Source organism: Ooceraea biroi, chromosome 9 (genome assembly GCF_003672135.1).
Source record: "Ooceraea biroi isolate clonal line C1 chromosome 9, Obir_v5.4, whole genome shotgun sequence".
Lineage (NCBI taxonomy): Eukaryota > Metazoa > Arthropoda > Insecta > Hymenoptera > Formicidae > Ooceraea > Ooceraea biroi.
In genome coordinates this window covers 13,663,859-13,691,855 of record NC_039514.1, presented here as the reverse complement: position 1 = coordinate 13,691,855, position 27,997 = coordinate 13,663,859, and the positions used below count along the sequence as shown (strand labels likewise).

Genomic DNA, 27,997 nt, shown 5'->3' with positions numbered 1-27,997 from the left:
ATGAAACAGAAAAGATACAGAAGATATTATTGTGATATATTTCGTCTTTAAACAATCGAGTTTTCGGGTCTGTTATAAAATCATTCGTCTGTATAATCTTTATAATAATCTCTTTATCGCTGCTCATAGTACAATTCTGCAAGATCTTGCTCACCGTGCTTTTGGCAATTTATAATATTATTCGTAGGAAATCAATAAGAGATTCCCAAATTGAAAGCGAATTTTCCCAAACTTGCACGGAATCGCTAGTAAAAGTTATATTACATTGAATGACATTTTCCCATTAAAAGCTTTGGATTTCGCAACTTTACTGTTATACGTTATTTAAGGCGCGCACGAAGCGATCGTTATTTTCACTTAACATATACACGTGGAACACATTGCACTTAGCTTCTCATTATTATATACTTACAAACTACAGAGTTACTCCATGCTTAAATAAATTGCCTCGCGACTTATGAATATGCCGCATGTTCTACGTTTTCTACAGCTCATGTATTACAAAGAAATACTGACAGAAAAATTTAATTTCGTGTGTGGGTCGTATGTATGTATGATTGCGTGCCTGTGTACGGGTATGTGCATACACACATTGCGTGTATATACATACACACGTATACACACTACACTGTGATAGCCCCACATGCGATGATCTTTTTTATATTTATGAAATATATTATGTTAAATTCTCTTTTTGTGTGCACACGCAATTATCGTAAGCGTATAGATACTAACGGAGCTATCACAAAACACGAATGCTTATATGTACATCGATCTGACAATTCATATACAATTAATTCTTGGTCGTGGTCATTATCATACAATTTACTAATTCGCGCATAAGCGGCATGCAATCTTAATATATAATTTACGTCATAAATTATATACATTTACACGGTTTTTAATGCGGTGTGTCAGGCTAAGAAACAGGGTTCCGAACGATGGCATCTTATTGTATATTATGTATCATAAGGCTGATGAGTATTTGTGTTTCAGTGCTATGATGCTACTCTTGTTGGTCCTAGCTAAACTAGTAAAATTTACATTGTGAACATGAAATTATGTATTATGATAAAACTGACGTTGGTCTTACATCATGTTTACGATCCTGGTGTATATTCGCACGTTCGTACACTAGTTTTCAATAAAGTTATTTTGCATTAAGGTGCGTCACATGCAACGGGTGACAAAGAGAGAAGGAATAAGAGAGACAAAAGATTCAACAGTATTAAAAGTATATTACACTAACCGTTTGAAAGAAGATCATTTATCTGGTGTTACAAATCTGATATTCTCGATTTAATAATATAACAAATTTAATGAGCCTTTTAAATGTAAGAAATTTTTAGTTTTGTCTATGTGTGAATTGATAGCGTTAACGTGAAATAATTTAAATATGTGATATAATTTTCTTCTTTCAAACAGCGCTTTTATCAATCGTGTCGACTGTTCTTTCCAAATACTCAATCCATAAATTTCAGATCAACAATTATTTTATGAAACATTGAGTCACAGCAATTAGGAAAATATCTGAAAGAAATAAATTGTTATTAGTATTATTAGTATTACATAATGTGTCGTACTAATGATATATGATAAATTTATTGAGTTTTTTTACAGAGAGATATATTATAGACTGATATAAAGAGACCTCAGTTACGTTTGATATGATACAATACGGTTTATCTTGTATATATAGAATTATTTTGAACACACGTTTCTCATACACGTTCTGTTCAACAGGTCAAACATATATTCCGTAATGCTTTCTAATAAAGTATAAAATCGGATTCTTAATCTCTAGACTCTAAAATGTTTTTGTTATATATATAAAAAATAAATATAGCTTAGACTAGCACTGTCGGCGACGAGTACGCCATTACACAATCGGTAGCTGCCGCAATTTTATATCCTTGTATAATTAAATTATGTTATTACAATCCTCAGTACATTATCATTTTAAAACGCTTTGTCAAACAAATCGTTTTCATTCTCTCGTTTTCTCTCCATTACCTTTGGAAGCATTAAAAATTTTTATGTACGTCACTTATTAACATATTAAGTACGTGATCTTAGCACCGCAAAAATACCTCTGTATACCATAGAGAAGTATACCCATTAAATGCGTTATAAATGCAAGAAAAGTAATTGTAACATACAAATCAAATCGTCTTTGTTTATAATAACGCTAATGATTTAATAAAATCGTAACGAGTATGCATAACGATTGCGTAAGTACGAAAAAAGGAAGATTGCAATCAAAGTTGCGAGTTCCGCTATTCACGTAAATTTGATAGACTCAAATTTCTCTTTACGTCGGAAAAATTTACATACATTTTTATCGTTTATTAAGTTGCTTTCCGGAGGAATTTAATTGATGGCTGATTTTTTTCAGTCTCTTCATTTTGTTCTTTTCTTTTCGTAGCCAGATGAATCAATCATTATAAAACCAGATAAAACCATCAAAGAAATTCTTCTTTCCACTGACGTTTATATTTTATATACATCGCAGTATATACCTACAATTAATACTGATAATTGTCATTAAGGAAAAGAAGTAGCTTCCACGACAAAAGGAAAAATCCGTGATACTTTGTACATTACATGCTACACGAGATTGACGCATATAAACAAGACGTTTTGATTTTTTCGAATGCGGCATAGAGACACAATGTAAGTAACTTTGATTGGTTCGTAAGTGTAAACTAAATTTCCACGTTTTCTCTGTTATTATTATATCAATAAATCAATATTATTTTGTCTTGCGTCGTACATCATCATTTAATCAATATTATCTATATTCGCATCCAGGGCACAGAATACGCGATACACAGTACATAAGTATTAGTCCTTAACATTCGTCGAGCTATTTCAATTAAAGGATAGGTAGTACGGACTTTACTTTGTACTCTGTTCGCTGCCCCGTATGTTGAAAGTTTACACTCATCATTAGTACGATGCATTCGCGAATTAATTGGGTCGTTTTAATATCCATATGTTAAAGAAACTTCGAAACTTCATAAAAATTACATTGTATAACAGTGTGAATTATATAAGGAATGTATGAGTAATCTTGCTACATTAAACGGCAATTTACTTTTGTATATACACCAATACTATATATATATATATATCCTTCACGTGCACGTAATGATAGTTATCACACACACATACACACATACACGCGCGCGTGCACACATGAGCACAAACACAACAATCATTTTTACGTGTACGTGGAAGATTGTTGTTTTACAGCGAATATTTCTCGCGAATATTTCTCACGCTTGGCGCAGTTACATCATTATATTTATTACTTACATGCCTTCCGGCTATTTTCTATAAACATACAGATTGTTCATAAGAAGAGCATAGCACTTCACAGATAATATGTAAAAAGAGCGTTGCAGCTGAGTGAAGCGCTATGAAATTCTATTTGCCGATCTATAACCGATGTGTAACTGTTAAAATTGATACTGTACATGTTCCTTAAATTGCTTGTCGATCGTACCTTTTGTCTATTAGCGTAAATAAGAAGAGGTGGAAGTATCTGATGAATATATATAATCGTGTACACCTTCAATTGTGCATTGCAATTGCAACGACGATGACGACGATAAACATATCATTGAGCAGAAACATCATTTCAATAATGATACGATACCGTTCTCTTTCTCTTCAGTATATGAATCTCTTTTAAATTGAAAGAAATATAGACAAATTTGGAAATAAAAATAATTAAAAAGCAAATACGCTTGTAAAATAATGATGTTTGAAAAATGCTTGAAACATCGCGAAATCTAATCTAATTAATCTCATATCTGAAATGAAAGAAAATGGAATCACGTCGCTGTGAAAGTAACAGTAATACCACTTCAAATATGATTATAAATGACTAGTTACACTGATTATAATAAAAAGAAAGATAATGTTGAAAACATTGTAGATTAACACAATGGAGGGAAATTCGGCTAAGTGTATACGTCGCATCTAGTAGTTTTAAACTAGCTATTTTGTATCTGTTCGTATCTTGTAAAATAAGTAAAATTAGACAATAAATAATGATTGTTTTTTTGCTCGAACTATCGATTATCAACATTTAAAATCATATTTCTATTAATGTACAATAATCAAGCTGCAAACGCCAGTATATACTCAACGATTTGCTTATTTAAGTTGCATAGAATGTACAAAAATTTATACATTTCATATAACTGCAGCCAATACCTTCTAATAGAAAAATTAATTAGATAAAACTTTCAATGTCTGTTGTTCATATACATAGTATATCTAGAGAAATATTATTTTTCATTCAAATTGTGGGTCAGTTCAAGCAATGTGAAACTGTCATTCGTCATTGATATCTACCATATCTTAAGACTTTAATATTAAAATTAAGGCTTTAAAATATTAAAATAAGCGTATTTTCGCCTGAATGTACAATTCCAAATATATTAATTACATGTACGAATATGTTGCACATGTATCCTATCCGTTGTAAAAATCTTTCTGGAATGTATTACATCATGCATCGAGGCAGATATTATCCGAGTTTTGTTACGAACATTTAAACAATGTAATTTCACATTAACTACAAGAACTTGCAGTTGCAGCTTTTCGATTCAACTCAATTCGCTCTATACCTCTATACGAGTGCTGATTAGAACTTTACTGGACACACCTGTTTATACACACTCAATAATTCTGTCTCCGCTTTTGTGAAATCAAACATTGCACTTTTCTGTAAATGCGTATCAACGTGCTAAGACGTTGATTAAAAGTGACGAGCAACGTTTCTGGAATGTCTTGATAAACTGGAAAGAATGTTAATCTGTACAAATCTCGGATAATAACATTTTTCAATGATAATATGCTTACTTCAATAATGTTGTTACATACCAATTTGGTAGAAAAAATTGGTACATACACTGATGTCCTACTATTGCCGCATCAATTGTTAATTGTAGAGTCTTTGCAGATTCAATATCACCTCTTGAACAAAATCATTTTCAAAATTAATCGACGAATTTGTTACTTAATAAAATTACCTAAATTGCATCAAGTTATAGGAAACTCGCTAAATACGTGTATCATGTGGAATGTTAATTCTTGGACTTGTTAATATATCGTTAACGTGTTGTTTCTACCGATAAAAATCGTCCGCGAGAGGCAGTGCTTTGACAACGTACATCCTTCTGCAATCTTTATATTCCATTAATCAACCGAGTCTCAGTTACAAGATCGGATTAACCGCTATCCTATGTAACTGAAAGTATAAGAAGATCGTTCTATATATATATATGCTAGAGATATCAATAGATATTAAAGCATCGACGAATCCTCTCGGTTGATCGGTCCTAAGTAAAGCCGCATGACCTTAAATAAGCCAGTGCTATGACAAGAACTCCCTTTCAAGCTCCGAGATGCTTGGCTTCCTGCTTCGATTCAGACGTCGGTTAGCTTGCAGCGGCACTGTGGCGTCCTGGTTCTGGCCATGTACCGGAATGTCCAGTAGTGTTTCTCTGTGCTCGCGCGCCGACACGCTGTCCCGATCGAACGTCACCGGTGAGAAGCGTACCCTGCTGATGGAAATCTGGCTATCCTTGGCGGAAACGTAGCTCGAGTCTTCGGACGTCAGCGAATCCGGCGGTGTCGGATTCGTCGGTGTGCCCGAACCGGAGTTGTTCTTGCTCACGCTCTTGCTCGGCGAGCTATACGGATTGTAACTAGATCGCTTGAGGCTCGAACGTAGCCGTGTAACGACTTCTAGATTACTCGGCCGCTCGCCAGAGTTCGAGTTGGAATCGTGAGAGTTTTGACGAGTCAGTAATGGTGAGTTGTATTCGTGACCAAGGATGTTCGAGCCGTACGTCGACGCCAAGCTGGAGATGACATTTGATGGTCGTTGATAATACGGTGAGTATACCCCGTAATCATCCTCATCCTCCAACCGAAACGTTGGATTGATATTACTCTGACTCGATGTGCTGGCGTTAGAGACATTTGACGAAGTGCGATGATGTGTATAAGGCAAAAGTCTAGACACTGGTCTAGCCGGGCTATTCATGCTGCTTGGATTGTCATATGCGTGGGGAAACTCGGGACACTCTAGCATTCGATCACTGAAAAGAATAAAATTAGCGTAAACTTAACTGACTAAATTCTTCATTCATAGTTGCTAGCTTTTCCTACCATTTGTAATCAATCGCCGAGACTGCATGTATTCAGGAGGTATACTTACTGATATTCCGTAGGTACGAAATATGCCGGGTCAGGAGGAGGTCGATAGTATTCCGATGAAACGACGGTGTATACCGGTGGCCCGTAGTCCGGAAACGGGGTGACGTTGCCCATGTATATCGTCGGCATCCTCTCCATCCGATCTACGCGGGCTGCGTCGTGCGAGTACGTGTCCTCGTTGCTGGTACTGCTGCTGCTCTTTCTTCGCGGGCTCGGTGTGGGCGCGTTGGAGCCGGTGGTGCTACTCGTGTAATGCTGCGGAGAATCCGTGAAACGTAGAGGCTTATCCGGTATCGCTGCGTTTGGAAGGCCGGGCGCTATGCCACCCATGCTACTCAGGAACGGCCTGTAATACAGAATGTGAAATACATAATCGTTCTGTACAATCTCACAATAATTGTAGAATACGATATGAATAGTTATCGTTCCATGTATCAAGGAACTAAATATTTTTAACATATTTAAAAATTGTTTATAAATATTTATAAATTATTTAAAATCATTTCAGCCGGATTACCTGTAATGGTGTGCCCGTCCGTGATAAGTATTATGCGGATAGCCACTGCTTGAACTGAACTCGTAATCGGCACCAAGGTAGGAGCTGCGATTTGAACCGGTGTCGGCTTGGAACCACCATCTGGGTTGTTGCTCGTCGTCGCACTCGCCCTGTCTGGGATACAGCCGTGGATGGATCGGCGATATGTTCGACATCCTCACGTCATAGCCGGTGGCCACGCCGGCCAGCATCGCTGCGATGTTGTACAGAGCCAGCTCTATTATGCTTAGTTTTGGCTTTTTCATTTCGCCGTTGTACAGAGTGGGCATGGGAATGGGCATCGGCATGATGTAGGGTCCAGTCAGGCCGGGCTTCACAGGATAATCCGGCGTTACCCAATCGGTTGACAGATCGGGCGGTAATGTTGTATAATCTATAAAATATATTCACGTTTTGGGTGACATTCTGGCGTAAACGTCAAGATTACTTGTGTAATCTACTCACAAAAATAATATGATCGTTAACATTTATAATAAAGGCAACTAACGAATCGACTGTTTTGTTTCTAAAGACGTGCATACTTTGTTTTCCTCCTTCTTGCTCGAAATTGATAGGTTTGATCGGGATAATATGTTGCTTACCTTATACATATAATTAATTGATTCTTTTAACGTGTAATCAATGTATTTTACAGTTGAGACATTGATTTAACGTTAAATAATTGCGACAGGCTGGCAATACACATTATACATAGTTGTTTCATTAAACTGCTCATTATTATTCATGCATAAAAGCAATGTTTGTATCGCAAAATATTAAGTGTTATCTCAATGCTAGTTAGCTAGTTCTATTTCTAGTCTGGAGCAAACACAGTTAAGAAATATGCAACCATTTTAATTACAACATATAAGGCATTTCAAAAATCGGCTAAGCCCAAGTCAAATAATAATCAGATATAAATATCTTTTCAAGTGACTTTTTAATTAAAATAATATGAAATAGCTTGAAGTGAATTTACAATTTGATAATAGACTTAGCCAATTTTTTTATAGATAGAAGCAAAGTTCAACACACTCTAGGGAAACAAGATAAATGTTTTTTATTAATTTTTAAAATAACGTGTGTAAATTGTGTGACACACCTGTTTGTCATATTGCGTTTAAAATTGTTTAGATATATAGATTTGGAAGGCATTGCTCATACTTTGAGATATAAAATATTCCAGACTTTGAAAATAGCTTGCCAACTTAAATTATTGCGCGCACGTGGGGATACTGTTTTATACATTTTTAATTCTAAAGACTTCTATTTTATTTTTCATCATAATTTGAAACAAGATAATCAAGAATAATATCGCATAAAGCAGGATTAATTATGGCAAAAGCACACAGTAGATAACGTTTGTGTGCAATTCCTATTCCTCGCAATTATCAAAAATAGTATGTATCAAAAACAGAAATTGTATGCGAATAAAAAATTTGCTCTTTAGTCGAGCCTAGGATATTAGGAAGAGAAAGGGACCAAACCCAATCGGAGTTAACAGTTAGGATCCTACTGGAAACATGCAAGGATTGTTTTTTACGCTCGGCCATTCGCACGCTGTAATCTCTAAGTTTTTAATTAAGCATCAAATAAAGGCGACAGTAGTAATACAGCAATAATTTTCGGTGAACATCTTTTATGTTTTATCTCGAACAAAAACTGCTATAAGCAACATTATTTAAAATTTTTCTGAATATGTACTCTATGTCGATGCAACATCTACATAAAATATATTATGTTGATAATCTGTTTCTACGAAAATAATAAAATCACAGACCGAGCGTAAAAATTCAACAAAACGAAAAAACAAAATTCAATGTGTCCAACTGAAAAAAGGTTTTATTGAAAAATTTTCTATTTCTAAATACAAGTGTATGTGTGTGTGACTCTGTGTATCAAATGCGATATGCAAAATTTTTACTCGATCGAAAAGGTTGAAAGTTTAATATAATAGATAATACAGAAATTCGCTGTAAGTTGTATTAACAATTGATAAATTTGCAATCGTTCTAAATGCACAAAAGGCAACAAAATAAGAGGGCTACGTTAACAAATATACTTTAATATACTTTTCTTTCTTTCTCTCTCTTCTCTCTCTCTACATATATATGTATATATGTGTGTATATATATTTATGTGTGTGTATGATGTGTGTATATTTTGTGGGGTGTGTATGTGTGTGTACATTATATATATATATATATATTATATGACAATTTTGATTTGTTTTATTTCATTATTAAATATTATATGACTATGCAGACATACAACCTGATAACGCTCCAATGTAAAAACAGTACCGTTGAAGTTGAACTTTGCGGTAATAGCCGAAGCGTGACTCTCTTTCACGTAGTAGTGGGCTGTTAGATCTGTTAGAAATGTTATGTCTTCCAGATAATATCAGAAAAGAACCAACACCAACAGAAAGACTGCATATACGTATATATAAATATATATATATATATATATATTTATATATATTCTGTTTTTTTACGTTCTCAATTTAGATTTTAGCTTACTCGAACTACGAGTATCACATTGACTTATATTACGATAATGATAAATAATTCGTAAATTACGAAACGCGTGGGGGTATAAAAACAAGTCTCTATGCCCTCTATATAAACATCCTCTTTCTTTTCTTTTTTTAAAGAGTGGTGCATTATACTTAAATATATTTGAGACGTTTTTCATCGTTTGAGATAACTTTAAGCCTGCTTTAAACGTGCTTGCACCTTAGCTCGTGTTTTCAGTGTCATAAAATAAACTTAAATCTCTAATCTGGTCCCTCACCGGATTTAATCCAGACCATTTCGCAAGTCAGAATTAATTCACGCTATATTAAAGACTGAGTTCATCTCGATTCTGAAATGATCTCGGTGTATTGTAATGGGCACAGCGAGGAAGCGAGAGTGTCGCATTTAATCAGACATCCATGAAATCCGTCAACATAGATCTTCTTCTAATAAAACAAATAAAAGATTGCCATTCTTAAACCATCGGTAGAGACAGTAGGAGAACAATATCGATCGGTGTGTGTACATGCATTATCACTATGTGATCAACCACTAAACAATAAACTACGTGATAAGGGATTTATTGAAAAAAACGTTCAGTTATGAAAATAAAAAGACATTGTCTACTTGAGATCTTCGTCTTAGCTTTACAATATGCAATATTGACCATTCAGCGGAATAAGACAAGTAACAGGAAAAAGAAAGAGAATAGTGGATGCGAGGAAAGGTAAGAGAAAAAAGGTGAAAAAGAGGATATCAGTGAGATAGATAACAACTGTTGCGTGAGAAAACTTACGGGTGTGATAGATGCTTTCCTCAGAGAGGCCTGCGATAGAATAGAAACACACGATCAATACAAAGTCATCCAAATACCACATTTAAGAAAAGAAGTGCAGCGGAAAAGAAATATGCCATCAAAAAATGCGGTTTCGAGCTGCGGGCTCTACTCGTCACAACATACGATATTCATAATGGTTGCATCTTCTCATATAATAATGGATATTACATCTCAGCGCGTATCTTTAGCTCTCATCGAGTGGTGCCCGGATCTATTCGAATCCAGATTTAAAAAAAAACTAGTATGATTATTCACCACCAATGTGTGTTTGTCGTTATTTATTAAGAGCAATAATGAGGCGAGCGTGTCTTAAAAAATGTGTCTTCTAACAGTGTTCAATAAAGAAGACTAAAATTATTTTTTTTATATAATTCTTGTATTATTCAATTATATCACTGGTAGAACTAATCTTAGAGATAAAAAATTAGCCATTTCTCAGTAATAGAATTTAATTAAAATAATAATCTAAAATAGAACTTAATTTAATTTAAAATATTACAATTAAAGATATTAGTCCAAGTTGACTCAGGCATCTCAATCTGCGCGGTTGCCAAAACCGTCAATATTGCAAGGATTAAGAAAAGTTTCAACTCGGTCTTTGATCGTGATTTCAATCACTTTAGCAATGACATTACGCGAGATATGCGCACGTTATTTGCGCGTTGTCAAGAAAACAGCAAGGACAGACAGACGGCAAAAACACCTCGCATACACGGGAATTTCGTGCGATTTTATTGAGATGCGACTATTTATCATTTTTTCTCGAGAATTGTTCACTGGTAAAATTTTTAGATGCAATATCGATATCTTCCGAGGTAGAGTGACAGAGATTAGCATGATCCGGGGAAGACGCGGGTAGACTTCTCTTTGGACTGTAATTGGCACATGGACTTTGACGATCGCTCTCCTCTTGGAGATGACCGGACGTTTGCGCGATGTTGTCAACGCTGTCGCAGCTGCGCAAGTACTCGTTACTTCTAGACTTGTAGTGCAAGAGAGAATTCATCTCAGTGCCGTGATCTAGAGGATAAACTGGGATCGGTTTCGCGGACAAGATATCCGACTCAATGGCGATCGGCGATCTCTTATGCCTCGTCTCATAATACGGCCCTAATGAACTCTTCGACTTGGAACTGTCGTTCGAATGTTCCGAGCTGAAGTTGCACAGCTCCGACTCGAGACTCTCAAAGTCAATTCCCTCACGAGAGTTTGCCGCGAGAAATCTGGGCACCGTTGAGGCGTTGTTCGGCTGATCCGCCGAATCGCGACGATTCAACTGCGGTATAGATATGATGTTCTCCAGGACACTGTATTCCACCTTAACGGTGGTTTTGTCATCGAGCGCGTCCCGGCTGCCCCACGTCTTCATTTTATTGAATACCCTCAACGGGCTCTTTGACACGCGTGGCTTATGTTGGGACTGCGTTTTGCCGATCGAGTTTTCGGGGCTCGATTCGAGACCATCGTAATCGTTAATTTTGATGGTAACCGAGTTCTTTCTCTCGCCAGTGTGCGGCGAGTTCAGGGAGCTCTTACGCGATCCAGACGGCGATCGGAAAAACTCGGCCAGGGACGCCAATCGCGATTCCGAACTGTCCCTGCGCTTCGACTCCTTCGATTTGCTTCTATCGCGTTTCTTACTCTTCACCCGCTTCGCGGTGTCCGCCAGAGTGGACGCCACATTCTGCACGAAATTCGTGGAGTGCGGATACTCCCATTCGGGCGGCTTCTGGTACTTGGGAGACTGTGTAATTTTCGAAACTGTGACCCCAGTGATCGCGCGCCCTACGACCTTATTATGAGGATAATTGTCATTGATCACCGAAGGCTCCTCCGAGAAATGGGTCTTTGGATTACACGGGGCACTTTTGTTATGCAGAACCACGGACTCGTATATGTCGTTGTCCAAAATGACAAAGTCTTCGCCTACGTTGCAGGGCGCGTAACATATGCCCTGCATGATGCTGTCGAGCGAGCTTTGCGGCATATCGTTACTACATCCCGGCTGATTATCTATCAGGTTATTCGCCGAGGAATACAATTTTCTGGTGGTAGGGTTACCTATTTCCTGCAGAAGCGGGGAGCGGTGCGCGCTCGCCAACAGAGCTGTACGCAGAGGTGTCTTTTCGAGATCTGGCGCGGAACGGGACCAGCGTTTGCCGCCAGGCGAGGCGGGATTCGGTGGCTGTGTAATAATAGCTCCACGCTCACGTTGATGAAGCGTCGACGGTCCCCAAGTTTTACCCTTAACTCCGTCTGCTGGTACTAAACGGGAAAAGAAAAAGAAACAAAGTGCTACTCACTACTACGCTAACTACTTTTCTGCTTCGCTCATTCGGCACGGAGGTAAGCTTCTTACAGATTGTACTATTTCAAAAGCGACTGCGTATGTCAAACGATATAATTGTGCACGTTAATCTCAGCAATTGAAATGTATATAAATATATCTATATGCATTGGTACTATAATGATACATTAACTCTCAAGATAATCGTGATGTTTGCAAGAAAAGAAAATAAAATGAAAAGATATTCATATATATAAATAAAATAATCGTGTGCACACCATGCCGTAAAAAAATATCGATCGAATAAAGTACAAAGTGTCTACCACGAACAAACAGTGTAACACTCAAATTGTTCGAACTGCAATTCAATACGCAATTTGTTCTCTCGTAAAATCACTCATATTACGCACAAAATATATTATCATAGAATCACATAGAATCACAGTGCTACCAAAGCCTTTTTAAAAATCAAGTTACTCACATGCGATAGCTCTGAGTCTTGGAATGCTAGGCGAGCCTGGTGGACTATTCGGCCTCGATGGATTCCTCACTTTGCCCCGATCTAAGGCCGTGTGTTGAACAGTGATCGTGTGACGAAAATCTAAACAATATATCCTTAACATTAATTATGATGGCAAAAATTAATATATACTTTGCCCGCTATTTCGCGTTCTAACATGTTTCAAACGAAAGATATAACTAAGTACAAAAAGAAAAACAGATCTATGAGATTTTAAAAGATTGGATGAATTGCATATTAGCTAGTGTGATATCCGAATAAGAACATGGGAAAAATAAATAATATTCTTACCCGAAGGTGCACTGATATTGCTTCCAGGTTCCTTCTTGTTTAATTTTAATCGCGACTTTTTAAATTTGCCACGTCTCTTGTTTGGTGTGGGCGTATTTTGCTGTTGAATTATCATCACGGTGAGCTCTCTCTCCAAAAGGTCTATCTCACGCGCGGCTAATTCTTGTTCTCGCTGTCTCAAACACTCTTCGTGCTGTCTTTGTTGCACCTGTGCCTTCGTCAGTTCCTCTTCTCTACAGCGCAGTTCCTTGTGTGCAAAATTAAGAAAGCACGTTAGAAAATCGATTTGTTTCGAGCATTTTTACATATATAATTGTACTTGAAGATTCCATCATCTTATTTAAGGTTGACTTAAATAAAAAGAAAAAAAATTAAAAAATAATTTTTTAACAATTAACCCCACTTTTAATCACAATTCGTTATTTCGTTCTTACCTCTTCTAAGGAACGGCATGCCTTTGCAAAGCGTTTAAAATAATGATTGTAAATATTATTCACTTTTAATATACAAATATAAAATTTAAGGCTAATATTTTATGCTAATGTGTTTTAGAATAAAACTATGTACAGTTACAGGAATACAATATTGGATGAGCTGACTTCCAATAGGAAATACGAATACAATAAATATACGTACTTTTTCCTTCATGCGCAGTCCGTGTAGCACCTGTTCAATTTCCAGCCTCCAATCTTCTTGCATAGTGTGAAAAGACTCGTGCGGCGTCGCCGCGAATGCATTGTGCACCTCGTCCAAAGCTACTAAAATGTCCGCGAAACCAGGCCGGGCATGACTGTCTGACGCCCAGCATTCTGCATAATAATAATTAGTTTTAATATCGCGTTCAACTCGCGAGAGAATACACGCACAGACAAGTTTCGAGAATAGAGTACATCCTTTTTCTCTCGTTAGCACACGTTACTAATCTCTTACCTTCCATGAGAACTCTCCAGGGTTGAGGACAAGTAGATGGTATAGGTAGAGTCAATTTGTTTACGGCAACGCCATACGCCACGGCCAAAGCATCGATCCCCTTGTACGGCGTCTCTCCCGTTAAAAGCTCCCACAGCAGTACGCCATAGCTGTCAACAAAGTAATATCAAGTATTTTGAGAGGCGAAAGGCAAGGTCAAGCACGATTAGAAGAGAAAAAAAAACGCTTTTTTGCATTTGAGGAAGATAAACCTGACAACCAAGACTGACCTCCACACATCGCTAGCTTTGCTGAATGTACTCTTCTTAATAACCTCTGGCGCCATCCAAGCGTACGTGCCTGCCGCAGACATACGAGTCGTTTTATAGACTTCTCTCGCCAATCCAAAATCCGTGATCTTCAGAGTTTTGTACTGGAAGTCATCGTTCTCGATCGGCTCACTTAATAGCACTGTCGGCACGTATGAAAAGTCACATTTGTTACATGTATTTACATAATGATGGCAATTTATTGAACAAGACAAACATAACACAAATGTTAAAACTAAAGAAGTAATTGTTATCTCCGATTACGATGCTTAATGTAATTAGGACTACCTTATATTTTTATTTTTTTGTGCCATGTACAAAATTGTCGATCAAAAATTACAGATCTTTCACATGCTAATAATGATTTACATTACTTTTGTTGACATTAAAATATCTTACCATTGGAACTTTTTAGATCTCTATGAATGAGACTTATGGGAGCCTTATTATGAAGATAGTCCATTCCCCTCGCGATTTGTATTGCCCAATCGACTAATACGTCGGGCCTTATTTTCCTGCCGCTAAGGACTCTGTTGAGACTGCCGCCACGTGCGTACTCCATCACCAAACACATATTAGGCATCTTTATACACACTCCTTCTAATTGCACAATATTTTCGTGTTTTAACAACCAGAACAGTTTGGCTTCTTGCCGTACATTTTCTAACGTTACACTAGGTTCTTCGCCTGCATCTTGGCGCGCAGCCTTCACTGCTACCTCGCGTTTCTTCCAAAAGCCCCTGGAAACAATAAATAAAATATTTATCAAAGTCTATACCGGATATATTGGAAATTAAATATTACTATACATCTTGTAAATAGCTTTCGGCACTTTAAAATCAGCATATTGGTATTCTTCTTCTCTATGAAATAAGTTTCTAATATAGATATAGCTCTACATATTTACATGATCTAATATTTGCGCGCATACCTATATACTTTTCCAAACCCTCCAACCCCTATAACCTCTTCCAGTTGCAACTCTTCAAAGTCGATTTCGACAGGTTGGACTTTATCAATCACCGAAGAGACCCGATCGATGCTCTCGGCCTCTGCGACAAAGTTCGCTGGAAAGATTCCCACTTTTCCACGAATCTTTCCAGTCCACCATCCCTCGTCACCTGAGATCTTTGCGTCCTTGGACAAAACCTATTGCAAAATTGCATTTTATTAAAAAGAATTTTAATGTTAAAAATTGATTGTATCAGATAATATCAGCCTGAAAAAAAAATATATATATAATTATTACTTCAACAGTTTCTCCTCTCTGTAAGGATAATTCATCCTCGCCCTGTGCAACATAATCGAAAAGGGCTGTAAAGATAGTGGTGCTGTTCTCCTGTCGTGACTGAGAAGAGGAATGTGTGCCGTGAGATGGACTAGTTTGTTGAGAGACAGTTCTCGCAGTTCCACCACTGTGCGTGTCTGAAACGCTACTATCAGACATATTGTTGCTAGACATATGTCCATATATGTATCCGTAACTGCAACAATTGATCAGAAATCAGTAAAATACTGCGTAGAGCAATGTGTCAGAAAAAGGATCAGTTTCCTCAGGCAACAAACTCATTTACCTAGTAGGAGTTTGGCTATTGCTTCTGCTATTCTGTTGATATCTTGGTGATGAATTGGCCGTGTTTGGGCTGTGAGGGTATGAGGAGCCATTCTCTGGGTAGAGTAGGAAACGCTCGCTCCGATGACGAGCGTCTGGTTGTCCGTGGTCCATCAAGGTAGACAAGCCTCGTGCCGATAGCCCGGCCGGCGGCATATGGCTTGACACTCACCTTATCCCTCGCTTCTGTAGTGTACAAATCACACCCTTTCCCTTATCTTGCAACTCGTTCCCTACCTTTCGATACTTGGTTCACGGTGAGGGACATAAAAGGACATCACAAAGGGCCGATATCTATCGTTCCTGCCGTCTCGTGGGTAAACAAAGTAGATACGTTAGAAACGCGTTAAAACTCGTACTCGTCACGTGGTTTCGCTTGCCGAGACTATGCGTCCTTGACAATGTGCAGTTCCGTGGAGATACCGTGTCGCGCGCATTCACGTCAGGTTCATCGTCACACCGGATTCTCATCGGCTCGTAAGTACTACCACGGCGAGGGCGAGTGCGATGTTGGACGTCGCATCGATGGTGTTGCCACCGGGTCGTTTCCCATCGAGGACGGAAAGCGCTCAGATCGCTCGCTCGCGGGCTCGCCGCTACCACCCCGTGTACAAAAACAATTTCATTACGGGGAGGGGGCCGGCATTCCGCGGTGCCGTGTACGCGAGCGGCACGCACGGGGCACCCCTTGCTCGCCCTACCTCGAGGACGCGTGCAGGTTCGCGGATCGTGGCGGATCGCTGGGCGTAGACGCGGCCGAGACACGGGAAATTTCGCGACTCGCCGCCCCGTGAAATCGCACTCGTGTCGAGAATTCGCGTCTCAGGGTGTGTATACCCACAAGCCACTCTGTGTTGACGGGGCTCGTGCTTTTCTGACACCCGACCGTATGCCTACTACGAGAGGCTGGTCTGAGTCGCGCGGGGTTCAAGCGAGCGCGCTTGCCGCCCCGACGACACGACGCTTGGCGTCAGCCCGTTGCTCGCGCGACGATACCACATTTAACAATAGAAAGCGTAGCAACATTCACAGCAATAACCTCGCGGACGCCATGTTTCGTACGATGGCCCCACCGCGGACGACGTGATCACAGATGATTGACTTGACGTCAAAATCGTCGTTCCCGTCGCGAGCGCCATCTGTGAGTACATACACAGGCACATGGGATGCGACACGTTATGGCGCGGTCCCATTGTGCGGAATATGCGCATGCGGAATTAGCAGAACGCTCGTGATTGGTTCGATTCTTTTTTTACGTTCATTTCGCCGATTTCTATTCCGCAACTTATTATTTTATCTATGGAATTATTTTGTGCACATTCCGCACCATGGGACCGCGCCATTAATGGATAACGTGTATCTCTCGCGGTTTCTTGCTTTTCTTGCAGTTTTTATTTATGCGAATAAGCAGGAATTTGTTGAATAATCTCGAGCCGAGAAAGAGAGCGATAAATGGGATTGGTGTCTCTGTTCCTCTGCGTATTACTTGTCAGGTGCGCAAATTAATTCGGTACTCTTTCTGTTTTGAAGAAATTGAGCCTTTATTTAATTTCTTTTCTTCAAGAGGGGATTCGTTCAGCTGTTCGATAGATGGAGAGAAGTATTGGAAAATGATGGCAAATATTTCAAAAATTGACATTTTATGTTTATTATGTTTCTATAATAAAAGCTCAATTTCTATGCTCTACTGTGTTAGACAGAATGCATGGTCTCCTTCAGTAATATAAATTAATATATTTAGTGATTTAAATATATTACTATTTACATTATTACTATTTACAGAAATATTTTTTTTATTTATATTTTGGCAATTTAGTTATATAATTAAGTTTCAATTAGGTTTGCGGGTCAGGTTCGCTTCTACATATTACAGAGATACGTCTACCCTTTGGTACATGTTGCTCCTTAAAATAAGATTCATCAGACTTGAGGATTTCATGATTGTAGTTGTATCTTGCAGCACCACTAAAAACACAGTTGCATATAATAGTATGTATATAACTACTTGAATAGAACTTGGTAATAATTAAAATCAAAGTTATAGTTAGAAGATAATAAAGTCTCACGTCATAATATATAATGATCTTCTTGGTAGCAGAAAGCATTCAGTGCATTCTTTCTCATGTCCCACCATTGCCAGTCTCATTACGCTATCACTTAACAAACTTAGTCCTGCAATAATACCTCCACAAAACTGCAAAACATTTTAAAAAATGTGAGTACGTTGCACACACATACACAAAAGATGAGTCCCAGATCTCACGCACCAATTGCAAATTCCTGAGTACAGTTCTTGAAGATGAAAATCCTATCATCTAAACATATATTTTAATAATCAAGTATTTAATCAATCATTTTCAATTTCAATTCAGTCAATAATTTTAGGATATTTTTATAGATACTTGAGGCACTTTTATGTCTTCATTTATGTCCTCATTTACTATACGATGTGCTCTGTTTAGTGTATAAATGATGTAATTGGGCAAATTTAGATGCTTTTCATGTAAATATTATTGTAACCTTGACGTTTTGATACTAGGATTTTCATCACCAAGCGATCTTGGCAATATGTTATTAAGTGATGTACTATTTAAAATTAGAACACCAGTTCTGTTGAAAGACCAGAAGACCGTTTAAAGTAAATACTTCCTAGTAAATATTGTATATATCCAAATAATAGTTTAAAGTGTAAAAATTGAAAGTTTTTACCCTAACGCTGTCAACATGTGGCTTTATCCATCCTTCAGGTGCTAAATCCAATATATGCACAAGCACTAGTCGCTTTACTTCCGATGGGAAAGCTTCCTTGTGAACTTTATCAAGTATTTGTGAACTATCTTTACTCCATCTACTCTTTTTCCATTCCGTCTCTCTATAACCGTGTATTGCCTATAAAAAGATCGAAATAATAATAAACCAAGAGAGCTATTTCTGTAAATACATTATTATCAACAATTTACTAACATCGTCCCAGTGTGAAAATTCGTAACGCAATTGTGTCATGTAGGGATCAACCTCTTTTACTAGAATGTCTTCCTCCTTCTCGCTTATAAAATCCGGAAGAATTTTCATAGTATTATGTAATTCTACTTTCCAATCTTTCGTTACATCTTTATTTGTTTCTTTCACATTCGAATTGGAACTGATGTGTTTTGAATTAGCATAATAAAGTGCTCTGTGCACATTGTAGAATAGCAAACGTAAGGTTACTGCCATTTCCTAAATTAAAAAGTTATTATTCATAAATCAAGAAATGTATATTCAAATTTTATTTCATTTTAACTCTTTTTGCAATTCTTAACGTTCTGGGTTTTAGACGTTTATTTCAGGCACCAAGTGCAATAAATGTTTATATTACAATACACAGCTGTAGTACAACTTTGTGTAAGTCTGCAAAATGCAAACCAGGCGTAAATCGAAAGATTCGTACCTTTTTTATAATTGCAGATTCAGTGTATTGTATATCAAGTTTTTATTATGTTATTATGAAAACATCAACTGTCTAGGAAAGGTTAAGAGCTGAAATCAGACAATATTATAATGTATGTACTTGACTTTTTGAGACGCAAACAGGAAAAGTATATCAAATATTTAATTCTATTGCCTTTACACTGAACGACAGCAACGTTTACATCAAATGTATTACGAAAAGTACGGATAATAGTCTCAAGCATGTGTCAAAAATGATACAGTGTTACATTAACAAAACTTGAGTGATAAATGTAAAGTTTAATATTTTTATACGAAAATTTAATGTAAGTACGTTTTGTTTGATAACTTTTTGTGTACAGGACAAGATTTGAAAAGTTAATATCGCTCAAAACTATGAAAGGAGTAATAAATCGCTGAAAGCCGTTTTGTGAGGTTAGGAAAGTTATCATGCCGACCTGATGCATTCAATACTGCAACCAACTACACCTACCGCTTATTGAGCGTATTTAGTATCCCAGATTAGGATGCACAACAATATATATTTATTGTTAGCGAAAATATAATACATACTATGACAGAAAACTACCAAACAGAGAGTAAGATCATATTTTTTAAATTATTAAATTAAAAAAAAGAAAGTTTGAAGATATATATAAAGTGTACATATATTTTTAAAAGTTTATAGTTTCGTAATTCACAGAAATAAATCAAGCACAAGTTGAAGTTGTATTATTTATGATTCACTCAAGTCTTATAATTGTAATAAATAACAACAAGAATAACAATAATCTCAACAAGAATAACAAAAATAACATTTTTAGCGTCCGATTATCGTTGGTTCATCAGCCATAGCTATTTCTTCCGTGGGTGCTTTATCCCTTTTCCTCTTTCTCGAGAAGAGCATGAAGGCGAAGCCGGCTATAAAGTTGCATAAGAACACAATCCATGCTAGGATAAGGGAATAGTGGTATCTCATCAATGCGCCTTTCGGAAAGTTCTCGAAAACGTGGTTACTCTCGTACTCGATTGATGAAAGTAAAACTTGTATTACAGCCATGTTGCAAGCGGCTAGAAAGAGAGATCAACATGTAATTATTTAATGTGATATATATATGTATATGTTTATTTTTATAATAAACAGTATTAAATACTTCTGCATTGTTTTGAGATAATTATACACAAAAATTCTTGTGAACATCTTCAACGTTTTAAACAAAATTGAACGGATTGATTTAAAAGAAGAGATTAATTTAAATGTGATCTTATGCAATAATTACCACTTATGAAATGAATTCCTCCAGCAAGACGTTTAAACATATAGCGTGGATTCCGGAATGTATAAATGGAAAAGCAAACACTCATAATCATCACAAACAGACTAATTAAGGCAAATGAAACCTGAGTCCTGGCATAAGCTGAAAATATATATGGTGGTCATTTCTTGAAAATCTTTACGAACTTTTTGAACATTTTTTCTTTTTTGTTAACTTGACAGTTTCGTTTGCTATAGAACAATAAATTTAAGTAGACATAAAAAATTTCCATTCTTTTCCTATTCGTGTGTTGCACAGTTTTCTCGATTACAAAGTTTTTTCCTTATATTGCGTGCGTGTAGATCTTTAATAATATAAACACTTAAGTTGATATACACATACACACACGCACACACACTTACTCAGCGTTGTTTCGTTTATGGTTGGATCCAGTTTTATCTGTATCTCCGTCGGGAACATATTCAAATACTTGCACTCTTCTGAAATATGAAAAAATATGTATGCGCACACGCGCGTAGATGCAGATATTGACATGATAAGAATATTCTTCCCAATTTGATATATATTGATATAGACGATTTGTGAATAAAAGAATATATATTATATATTCTTATATAATATATATTATATATGAAATAAAAATTATTTTTTCAAAATATGTATATATATTTTATAATATTTTTATTCATCAATTTTTATAAAATTGATTACATAAAAGTACATAAAAATGAAAAATATATTTTGTATTATTATTTTATAAATCCAATTACACGCGCGTTAAACGACATGTATCAAGAAAGCTTATACAATTATACAAAATTATATTAATATTTTTATAACATAGATATATTAATAGAAATAAAAATAGCATGTAATTATGTCAATTAAATTAATTATTTCAAGCAATTTTAATTCTTATAATTATATATTATATTAATATTTAATTAATTATAATTTAGCAGTGTTAAAATAAATATTATGTATCAAATAATGTCCAAGTAATTTAATCGACAATTTAAACTTACCATAATGCACTAGATTTGTAGAATTTTTTGATTCAGGTTTCAATCCAGTAATACAACCTTTCCAAAGACCCATGTGTTTGTAGATTAATCTTCTACCAATATTATCAATACCTTCTAAAGGCAAACCTTTATCATCCGGCGATTTTATTATATACCAATAGTCAGTTCCTATAGCAACAGACCACACGCATGCAGAAAGTCCTACAAGAACTGTGCAACCCAGGAGAATTCGCCTCTCAAAAATGACCTATAGAACAGAAACGCAGTACAATATTTTCATATTTCCGTAATTTTAAATAAATTCAATTTTTATTTTATAACATAGTATAATACATCTCAGAAATTTTTACCAAACATCTGGGACGATAATAGAATTTGTAAATGTCATTGAGTGTGAACGAAAATGTAATGGGGAAAAATAGCTTTACTACATTAAGATGCTACTTACTCGTAGCATCAAATTTCCTACATTAAACAATTTTTTAATATATTTCCAAACTGTACTTTTATGGAATTTTATTCTAATCTTTTTGTTGTATTTTATTGAATGTATAAGCAAATAAGAATGTACTCTGTTATTGTACAATATCTCTGTGACTGTACAATTGTTTTTGCACAATTTTCTAATGTTAACATTTATAGTATATTTATCTCGCGAATAATCAATATTTCAATATTTTTTCTATCTTTTTATCATAAATTGCCTTGCAAATATGAGAAAAATAATGAGAGATTATATATGGTCATTCTATATCTGTCACCCGTGTGATTCATTTTTTGTTTGACACTGCTCTTCACACGGCGCATCGGCGCGTGGCGCCAACCGATGTAAAAGAAGACGTAAGCCTAGAATAGATGACCAACAATCAAGATATTAGCAGTATGCCACTAGATTAGGAGCAAATTCGATTAAAATATTGCTGCAAATATCATTCGAAATTACTCGTATCCACATTGAAATCCATATTTTCTCTACAAAGCCTAACAATATTTGACAGCAAATTGGCAGCAGAAATCGAGTAGAAACGATTGCCAATTCCTCGTCAAATTATGTATTCTATTGAATGAGAGAGATTCTGCTGGATTTCTGCTCTATTAATCTATTTTATTCTGTTGATGGATCCTGTTGAATTTCTTGGCACTCGCTCAACAAAATTTGCACCAGATATTTTGCAAAGTCTGTTTCCACAGATTTGGCAGTTTGGCAGATTATCAGTCTAGCAATATTTTCGGGGAATGAAAAATCGTTGAAAGCAAAATATTTCTTTAGAACTGACTACTTATTGACTGCGATGACGTATGTTTGACTGATGAGACTGATTCTTTGATGTAGATGTAGCACGAAACTAGCTGGTTCACGGTCAGAGGTACAAGAAACTTTATCACGTGATGGTGATAAAGTTTGGAGTAGTGATGATACTTAATTGAAAATCAGTTGACGAGCCAACTAGGCAATTACCGAACTATTTATTGTGCATACGTACAACTACATTGTAAGAAGAAAACGCGAGCTTTCCGCCCGTTTACATATTCCGGGATTAAGGTTTTAGAATTTTCGGTAATATGGTGGAGAGAGAAGTTTTTGTATTGGATTTAATTGGAGGGTATTAAGATTTTTTAATATCGCCAGTGTTGATATTTCTAAGTAGTCTTAGGTCGGATAATCAAGAATGTTAATTGTATCATTTATATAAATATACCTGATCGTATAAAGCCTTCATTCGACTTGCCATATTGTCTTTAACTCCTTCCGTTGTTTGTTGATAGCAGTTCAAGAATTTATGTTTGGCATGCACAACTTGTAAATGATGTCTTATAAATGTGTCTTAGTGACGTTTTCCACTAACGATACAATTTAATTTTAAAACCTAGCAAAACAGAATTAACAGAAGAGATTAAATCTGTAGGAATAAACTTCTATATCTAATTCTATCTATATCTAATTCATTAGATAGGAAAGAATTGTATAGAATATGTAAAATATATGAAAGTTATAAATATATGAAAATAATTAGCGAAAATTCGAAAATCTTATTTTATATACGTATTTTATATACTTCTTACATACATATATTCACGCTATATATATCGTATAAATCGTCTTTTTAATCTTAGAAGTTTCTTTTTTTAACAACACTTGATTGCAATTTTAACAGTTTTAAACTATATATGTAATTATATCAAAAATGTTTTGTACATATTTATATCCATTATTTTTTATTGATGTTTTAATACAACTTGATTTCTACATTTCTTAAATATAATTTATAAATATAATAAATAATATAATAATAATTCCCGATTTCTCATCATTTCTCATCATCTTTACGCAAGCACTAAGATTTATGTAAATTTTTTTTATATTTTTATAAAATATCTTTGATATTAAAAATTAAAACACAGACAATGAATGTGTATCCAATCAAGCATGTAAAAAAATTGTGAGCTGATAAAATATAGAGTATAAATAAAATTTCTCAAGATCTTATCCCATCCTTAAGACTTAGTCTTAAGACTATCATTCTACGTATTTGTGTGATTTTAAATAGTACATTGGTGGTATGAACACAAACGCACACGTGTTCGACAGTTGGTTACTCTTTCGATCCTTGTATTGACTCACCTCGAAATACCTCGGGAAATGTGGTTCGAGCGCAAAACACCGAAAATACCGTTCTCTCTTACTTGGCACGACAAGGCTTCACAAAATAGGATATAACGCCACGCAAGACGCTTCACCACCCTAACGCACTGATTGACTGTTTGACACTGATCGCGTACTGGTACGTGGATTGCAGCTTGAGATGGAAAACGGAGCTAGCGGCTGGTTAAAGTCGTGGGGTGGGGCAACTGACTTCTTTAGTATCCCTTACTTCCTGTGTATACGCGTACACATATAAGCAGACAGATTACGTAAAATAAAATAACACAATGAAGATGAAGGTAATGAAAATATTCGAAAACATCAATGTAAGAAAAGAAGGAAGACATAGTATCATATACAATCGAACAGATAATCGCGCATTTCTTTCTTCTTCTAAATTCCTTTTATATCATTCGTATAAAGTTTAATGTGCTATTAGCAAGTTTTTAAATATCTAATTTCGTAGTTTTTATAAATTAAAAATGAGAGAGATGTCAAATGTATATTCCTATTTTTATAATAATACTAAATTAGACAGACACTGGTAAATAATATATTTCGCTGAAGTAGAAATACATTTGAAAACTGTAACAACAATATCAACAATGACTCCAACAAAAGATAATATATTAAATAAAGTTTACTAAAAACGTTAGTACTCTTAAAAATTGTGATCATCAATGAATTGAACTCCAAAATCTTTTTTAAAGATTTAACGATAAGTATTCAGCAAAAAGATACTTTAATATTTTTCATAAAAATAGTAATAATAAATAGTAATAATGAAGCAATACAAAATAGATGTAAGATCACAAATCTTTCTCAAAAATAACTCTAAATAGAAAAGAATTTAATATGGATAATATTTGACAAGCCTACCTCACAAAAATAATAATGAAGGCAAGCAAATAAAATAATAATATAAAAAAGATATGAAATAACAAGTAGTACTTATTATATTTATTACAAAGTTATTTTACTAGCAAGCATATAATATCAAAGTAAAATTCCAATTTGAGAGAATCTGTAATAGATTTAGCGACTCACTTTTCCAGCTAACATTACTAGCTGTAATATTAATAATGTACGTTTAAAAGCATTCCATCTCTTTCTCACTTCCGCTTCCTCTCTTCACCTTCTCTCTAACTCCTTTTATGCTCTATCTTGTATTTCTTCTTTCAAGTTTTGCAATTTCTTTTCTCAATTAACATTTAAAATGTTGATTGATGTCAAGTTGAATTAATTACTGTATGATACTTCGAGCACCAGATTTTTTTTATATATGTGTACGCGCACACGACTATATACCATACATACACGTACAAGATACGTTTTTTAATTAACAAACAAAGAAAGAAACAAAGTAGAATAAAATCAAATGTGATAACCAAGAATATCTCTTGAATACAAATGTTACGTGTGCGAAGAGCCGTCTGCATATATAATCTCATCAAAAAGTCTGCCAAAATTATGCATGATATATGATTACAATAAAACCAAATATTACAAGCAATAAATATGTGTTTAAAATAGAAAAGAGCTTGGAAATCATATATAAATTATTCAAGATGCTTTCTATTGCTTTTATGCTTTTATGACACAAGCATAAACGTTTTGATTGACGATATCAAATGTTATGGTTCCTAATTATGGTTTCTTAGTATGCAAAGGTAGTGTAGCTACCAACCTAGCAGCGCAGTTCAATCTAATAATAATTTATTGCGCGTCGAAGATAAGCGTACGAAATACGACAGAAATTATGCAACAACCTAATAGCGGAATATTAGCTGGTATCATAGTCTGTTTGAATACCAGGCAGTGTGATTTTGCTCTGTTATTCCATATCAAAAAGTGCCACCAATACTTTTTGTCCCGATAAACGTAGCTGTGATGATGCGTTCGGATTCTACCGCAGGGTACAGCAACTGTTATAACTTGAAGAGGCTTTATTATATGAAAATGGTTTCTCTCGCAATTTGTACTACAACAAAAGAATAAGAAAGTAAAATAACTTAATATTATTCGAGATGAAACGTGATCACATCATTTGACAATCAATTTTCAATGCGAGACAACAGAAATACGTAAAAACAATAGCTCGCATTGTTCGGCACTTTAATAAGACTAGAAGTATTTATACCAACAAGTCTTACGTTGTTTTATGTTAAGGACGTTACTTAAAGCATGTTTATCAAGATAACAATTTCTACATCAAGTGAGCAAACAGTCACTATTAGACGAGCTAATAAAGTTACAGAGAGCGAGAGAGAGAGAGAGAGAAAGAGATTTAGTATCTCTTCTAAGAAATTTCTTCCTGACAACACTGCCAAAATTACATTATAACCGCTATCATTAAAGAAGCTAGATATTTCTTTTACCGAATATAATTAATCAGAGATAAAATATACAAATATGAACATTAGCAAGTAATTAGAAGAAAAATATTCTCACAATTGAGTGAAAGACAAATTATTAAAAAAAAATGTAACATTTCTCTTATCAAACTAGGTAAAAGATTCAATACTTCGTATTTTTATGAGATAATACAAATATAGATCTTTTTGTCAGCGGGTTGTTGATATTTAATATTTTATCAAGAGTATTTGCAGCATTGCATAATTTCAAATATTTAAGTCTTAATATATTTCATAAAAAGATAAAGTTTACGCAGAAAGTATTAACATTTTCAAAATCAACGAATGTATAAAAATTTAAATGTTTTTTAATGTTATTTTATTTGGTCATTTGATCGTTAACATTAATTTTTGTGTAACGTTGGGATTGGAAAAAAATACAGATATAAAATAATATCTTTAATATAATAAGAAGATTTCTTGTGCATCACATCATTTAGCGATATGTACCTTTCGTCGGCGAAAAGAAGTACAAGCGATATTGAAAATTTCAAACTGCCAGACATCATACATCCCAATTTCTCCATTTTATAAATAACAATCTTCTGAACGTTTTATAAATAATCTCGTGGAGAGATTAAAATAGAAAAGTCTCTCTCTTTCTGCCCTCTCATTCTTTTTTATTCTCTCACCCAAAATAAAATACTTCTGATCTCTTTACTTTATATCATATTATATAATATATGTTGAGACATTTCAGCTAGCTATTAAGTTATTATATGTGATGACTTAATCGGTCAACATCAGAATGATCGTTTTGATATATATAGTATCAATAAATATATGTGTATTTTATGATGCGTGTATGCATGCGTGCGTGCGCGCGCGCGCTGAAGTTAAGCGCCTCGTAAGAGGCAAGAAAGCCGTCCGAGGCTCCGGACGACTCAGCCGTGACTCGAACCCAGGTCTTTCGCTTGCCGAGCTCTTACCCGGGCCCCGTCTACCTTCAGCATCTTCTCACCCTAATTATATACACGGCGGTGTGCCTACAGCTCGACCAACCTGACAATACATGCGTCCGGAATGCCGCAAGTGTACATACTTGTACGCACACCGGTCATGTCCACTCAACACGGATGTCCCCTCTTTGGTAACAAGCCTACCCTGCGACAAAATGAACGGAGCTTTCAG

At 35.4% G+C, this 27,997-nt stretch overlaps 3 protein-coding genes and 1 long non-coding RNA gene across 8 annotated transcripts; 1 reads left to right on the top strand and 3 right to left on the bottom strand.

Annotated features, from left to right (window-relative positions):
* Window positions 1-15: 15 nt before the first annotated feature.
* LOC105277323 (mitogen-activated protein kinase kinase kinase 11) lies at window positions 16-17,160 on the bottom strand. Of its 5 annotated transcripts, XM_011335593.2 has the most exons (15): window positions 16,040-16,233; window positions 15,715-15,949; window positions 15,397-15,614; window positions 14,865-15,205; window positions 14,427-14,607; window positions 14,158-14,306; window positions 13,864-14,036; window positions 13,662-13,682; window positions 13,228-13,474; window positions 12,898-13,017; window positions 12,191-12,394; window positions 10,088-10,117; window positions 6,755-7,166; window positions 6,239-6,583; window positions 16-6,119 (listed from the first exon to the last, which is right to left on the bottom strand). In XM_011335593.2, exons 1-15 carry the CDS (start codon window positions 16,231-16,233, stop codon window positions 5,390-5,392), a joined length of 3,600 nt encoding a protein of 1,199 aa, XP_011333895.1. In that variant the 3' UTR covers window positions 16-5,389. The 5 variants fall into 5 exon arrangements, with proteins under 5 accessions (XP_011333895.1, XP_011333897.1, XP_011333899.1 ...); XM_011335595.2 differs by lacking the exon at window positions 10,088-10,117 and having other exon boundaries at window positions 16,040-17,160; XM_011335597.2 differs by lacking the exon at window positions 12,191-12,394 and having other exon boundaries at window positions 16,040-17,160.
* Window positions 17,161-17,361: 201 nt separating this feature from the next.
* LOC105277326 lies at window positions 17,362-20,228 on the top strand. The gene is made up of 2 exons (XR_893592.3): window positions 17,362-17,570; window positions 19,869-20,228. It is a non-coding gene; the product is annotated as an uncharacterized LOC105277326 (long non-coding RNA).
* On the bottom strand, window positions 17,853-19,870 carry LOC105277325 (alpha-ketoglutarate-dependent dioxygenase alkB homolog 7, mitochondrial). Its single transcript, XM_011335602.2, has 5 exons — window positions 19,508-19,870; window positions 19,042-19,296; window positions 18,787-18,966; window positions 18,144-18,271; window positions 17,853-18,042 (listed from the first exon to the last, which is right to left on the bottom strand). The coding sequence occupies exons 2-5, from the start codon at window positions 19,291-19,293 to the stop codon at window positions 17,913-17,915; spliced, it is 690 nt and encodes a 229-aa protein (XP_011333904.1). The 5' UTR covers window positions 19,294-19,296; window positions 19,508-19,870; the 3' UTR covers window positions 17,853-17,912.
* Window positions 20,032-24,608, bottom strand: LOC105277324. The gene is made up of 6 exons (XM_011335600.3): window positions 24,432-24,608; window positions 23,509-23,676; window positions 21,809-22,055; window positions 21,185-21,262; window positions 20,787-20,924; window positions 20,032-20,577 (listed from the first exon to the last, which is right to left on the bottom strand). Exons 2-6 carry the CDS (start codon window positions 23,539-23,541, stop codon window positions 20,327-20,329), a joined length of 747 nt encoding a protein of 248 aa, XP_011333902.1. The 5' UTR covers window positions 23,542-23,676; window positions 24,432-24,608; the 3' UTR covers window positions 20,032-20,326.
* Between the last annotated feature and the right edge of the window lie 3,389 nt (window positions 24,609-27,997).

What these genes read in the sequence shown, in the direction of transcription:
- LOC105277323 (XM_011335593.2), bottom strand. Translation starts at nt 16,233, where the DNA reads ATGCCGCCGGCCGGGCTATCGGCACGAGGCTTGTCTACCTTGATGGAC. An exon ending in AGATCTAAAAAGTTCCAATG is followed by an intron (nt 14,608 to 14,864) that starts GTAAGATATTTT and finishes ACGTGCCGACAG; the next exon opens with TGCTATTAAGTGAGCCGATC. An exon ending in AAGACTCAGAGCTATCGCAT is followed by an intron (nt 12,395 to 12,897) that starts GTGAGTAACTTG and finishes TTTCCCGTTTAG; the next exon opens with TACCAGCAGACGGAGTTAAG.
- LOC105277325 (XM_011335602.2), bottom strand. Translation starts at nt 19,293, where the DNA reads ATGGCAGTAACCTTACGTTTGCTATTCTACAATGTGCACAGAGCACTT. An exon ending in AATTTTCACACTGGGACGAT is followed by an intron (nt 18,967 to 19,041) that starts GTTAGTAAATTG and finishes ATCTTTTTATAG; the next exon opens with GCAATACACGGTTATAGAGA. An exon ending in AGATCATTATATATTATGAC is followed by an intron (nt 18,043 to 18,143) that starts GTGAGACTTTAT and finishes CTGTGTTTTTAG; the next exon opens with TGGTGCTGCAAGATACAACT.
- LOC105277324 (XM_011335600.3), bottom strand. Translation starts at nt 23,541, where the DNA reads ATGGCAAGTCGAATGAAGGCTTTATACGATCAG. An exon ending in TGAAGGCTTTATACGATCAG is followed by an intron (nt 22,056 to 23,508) that starts GTATATTTATAT and finishes TCTGTTCTATAG; the next exon opens with GTCATTTTTGAGAGGCGAAT. An exon ending in AGGAATTCATTTCATAAGTG is followed by an intron (nt 20,578 to 20,786) that starts GTAATTATTGCA and finishes CTCTCTTTCTAG; the next exon opens with CCGCTTGCAACATGGCTGTA.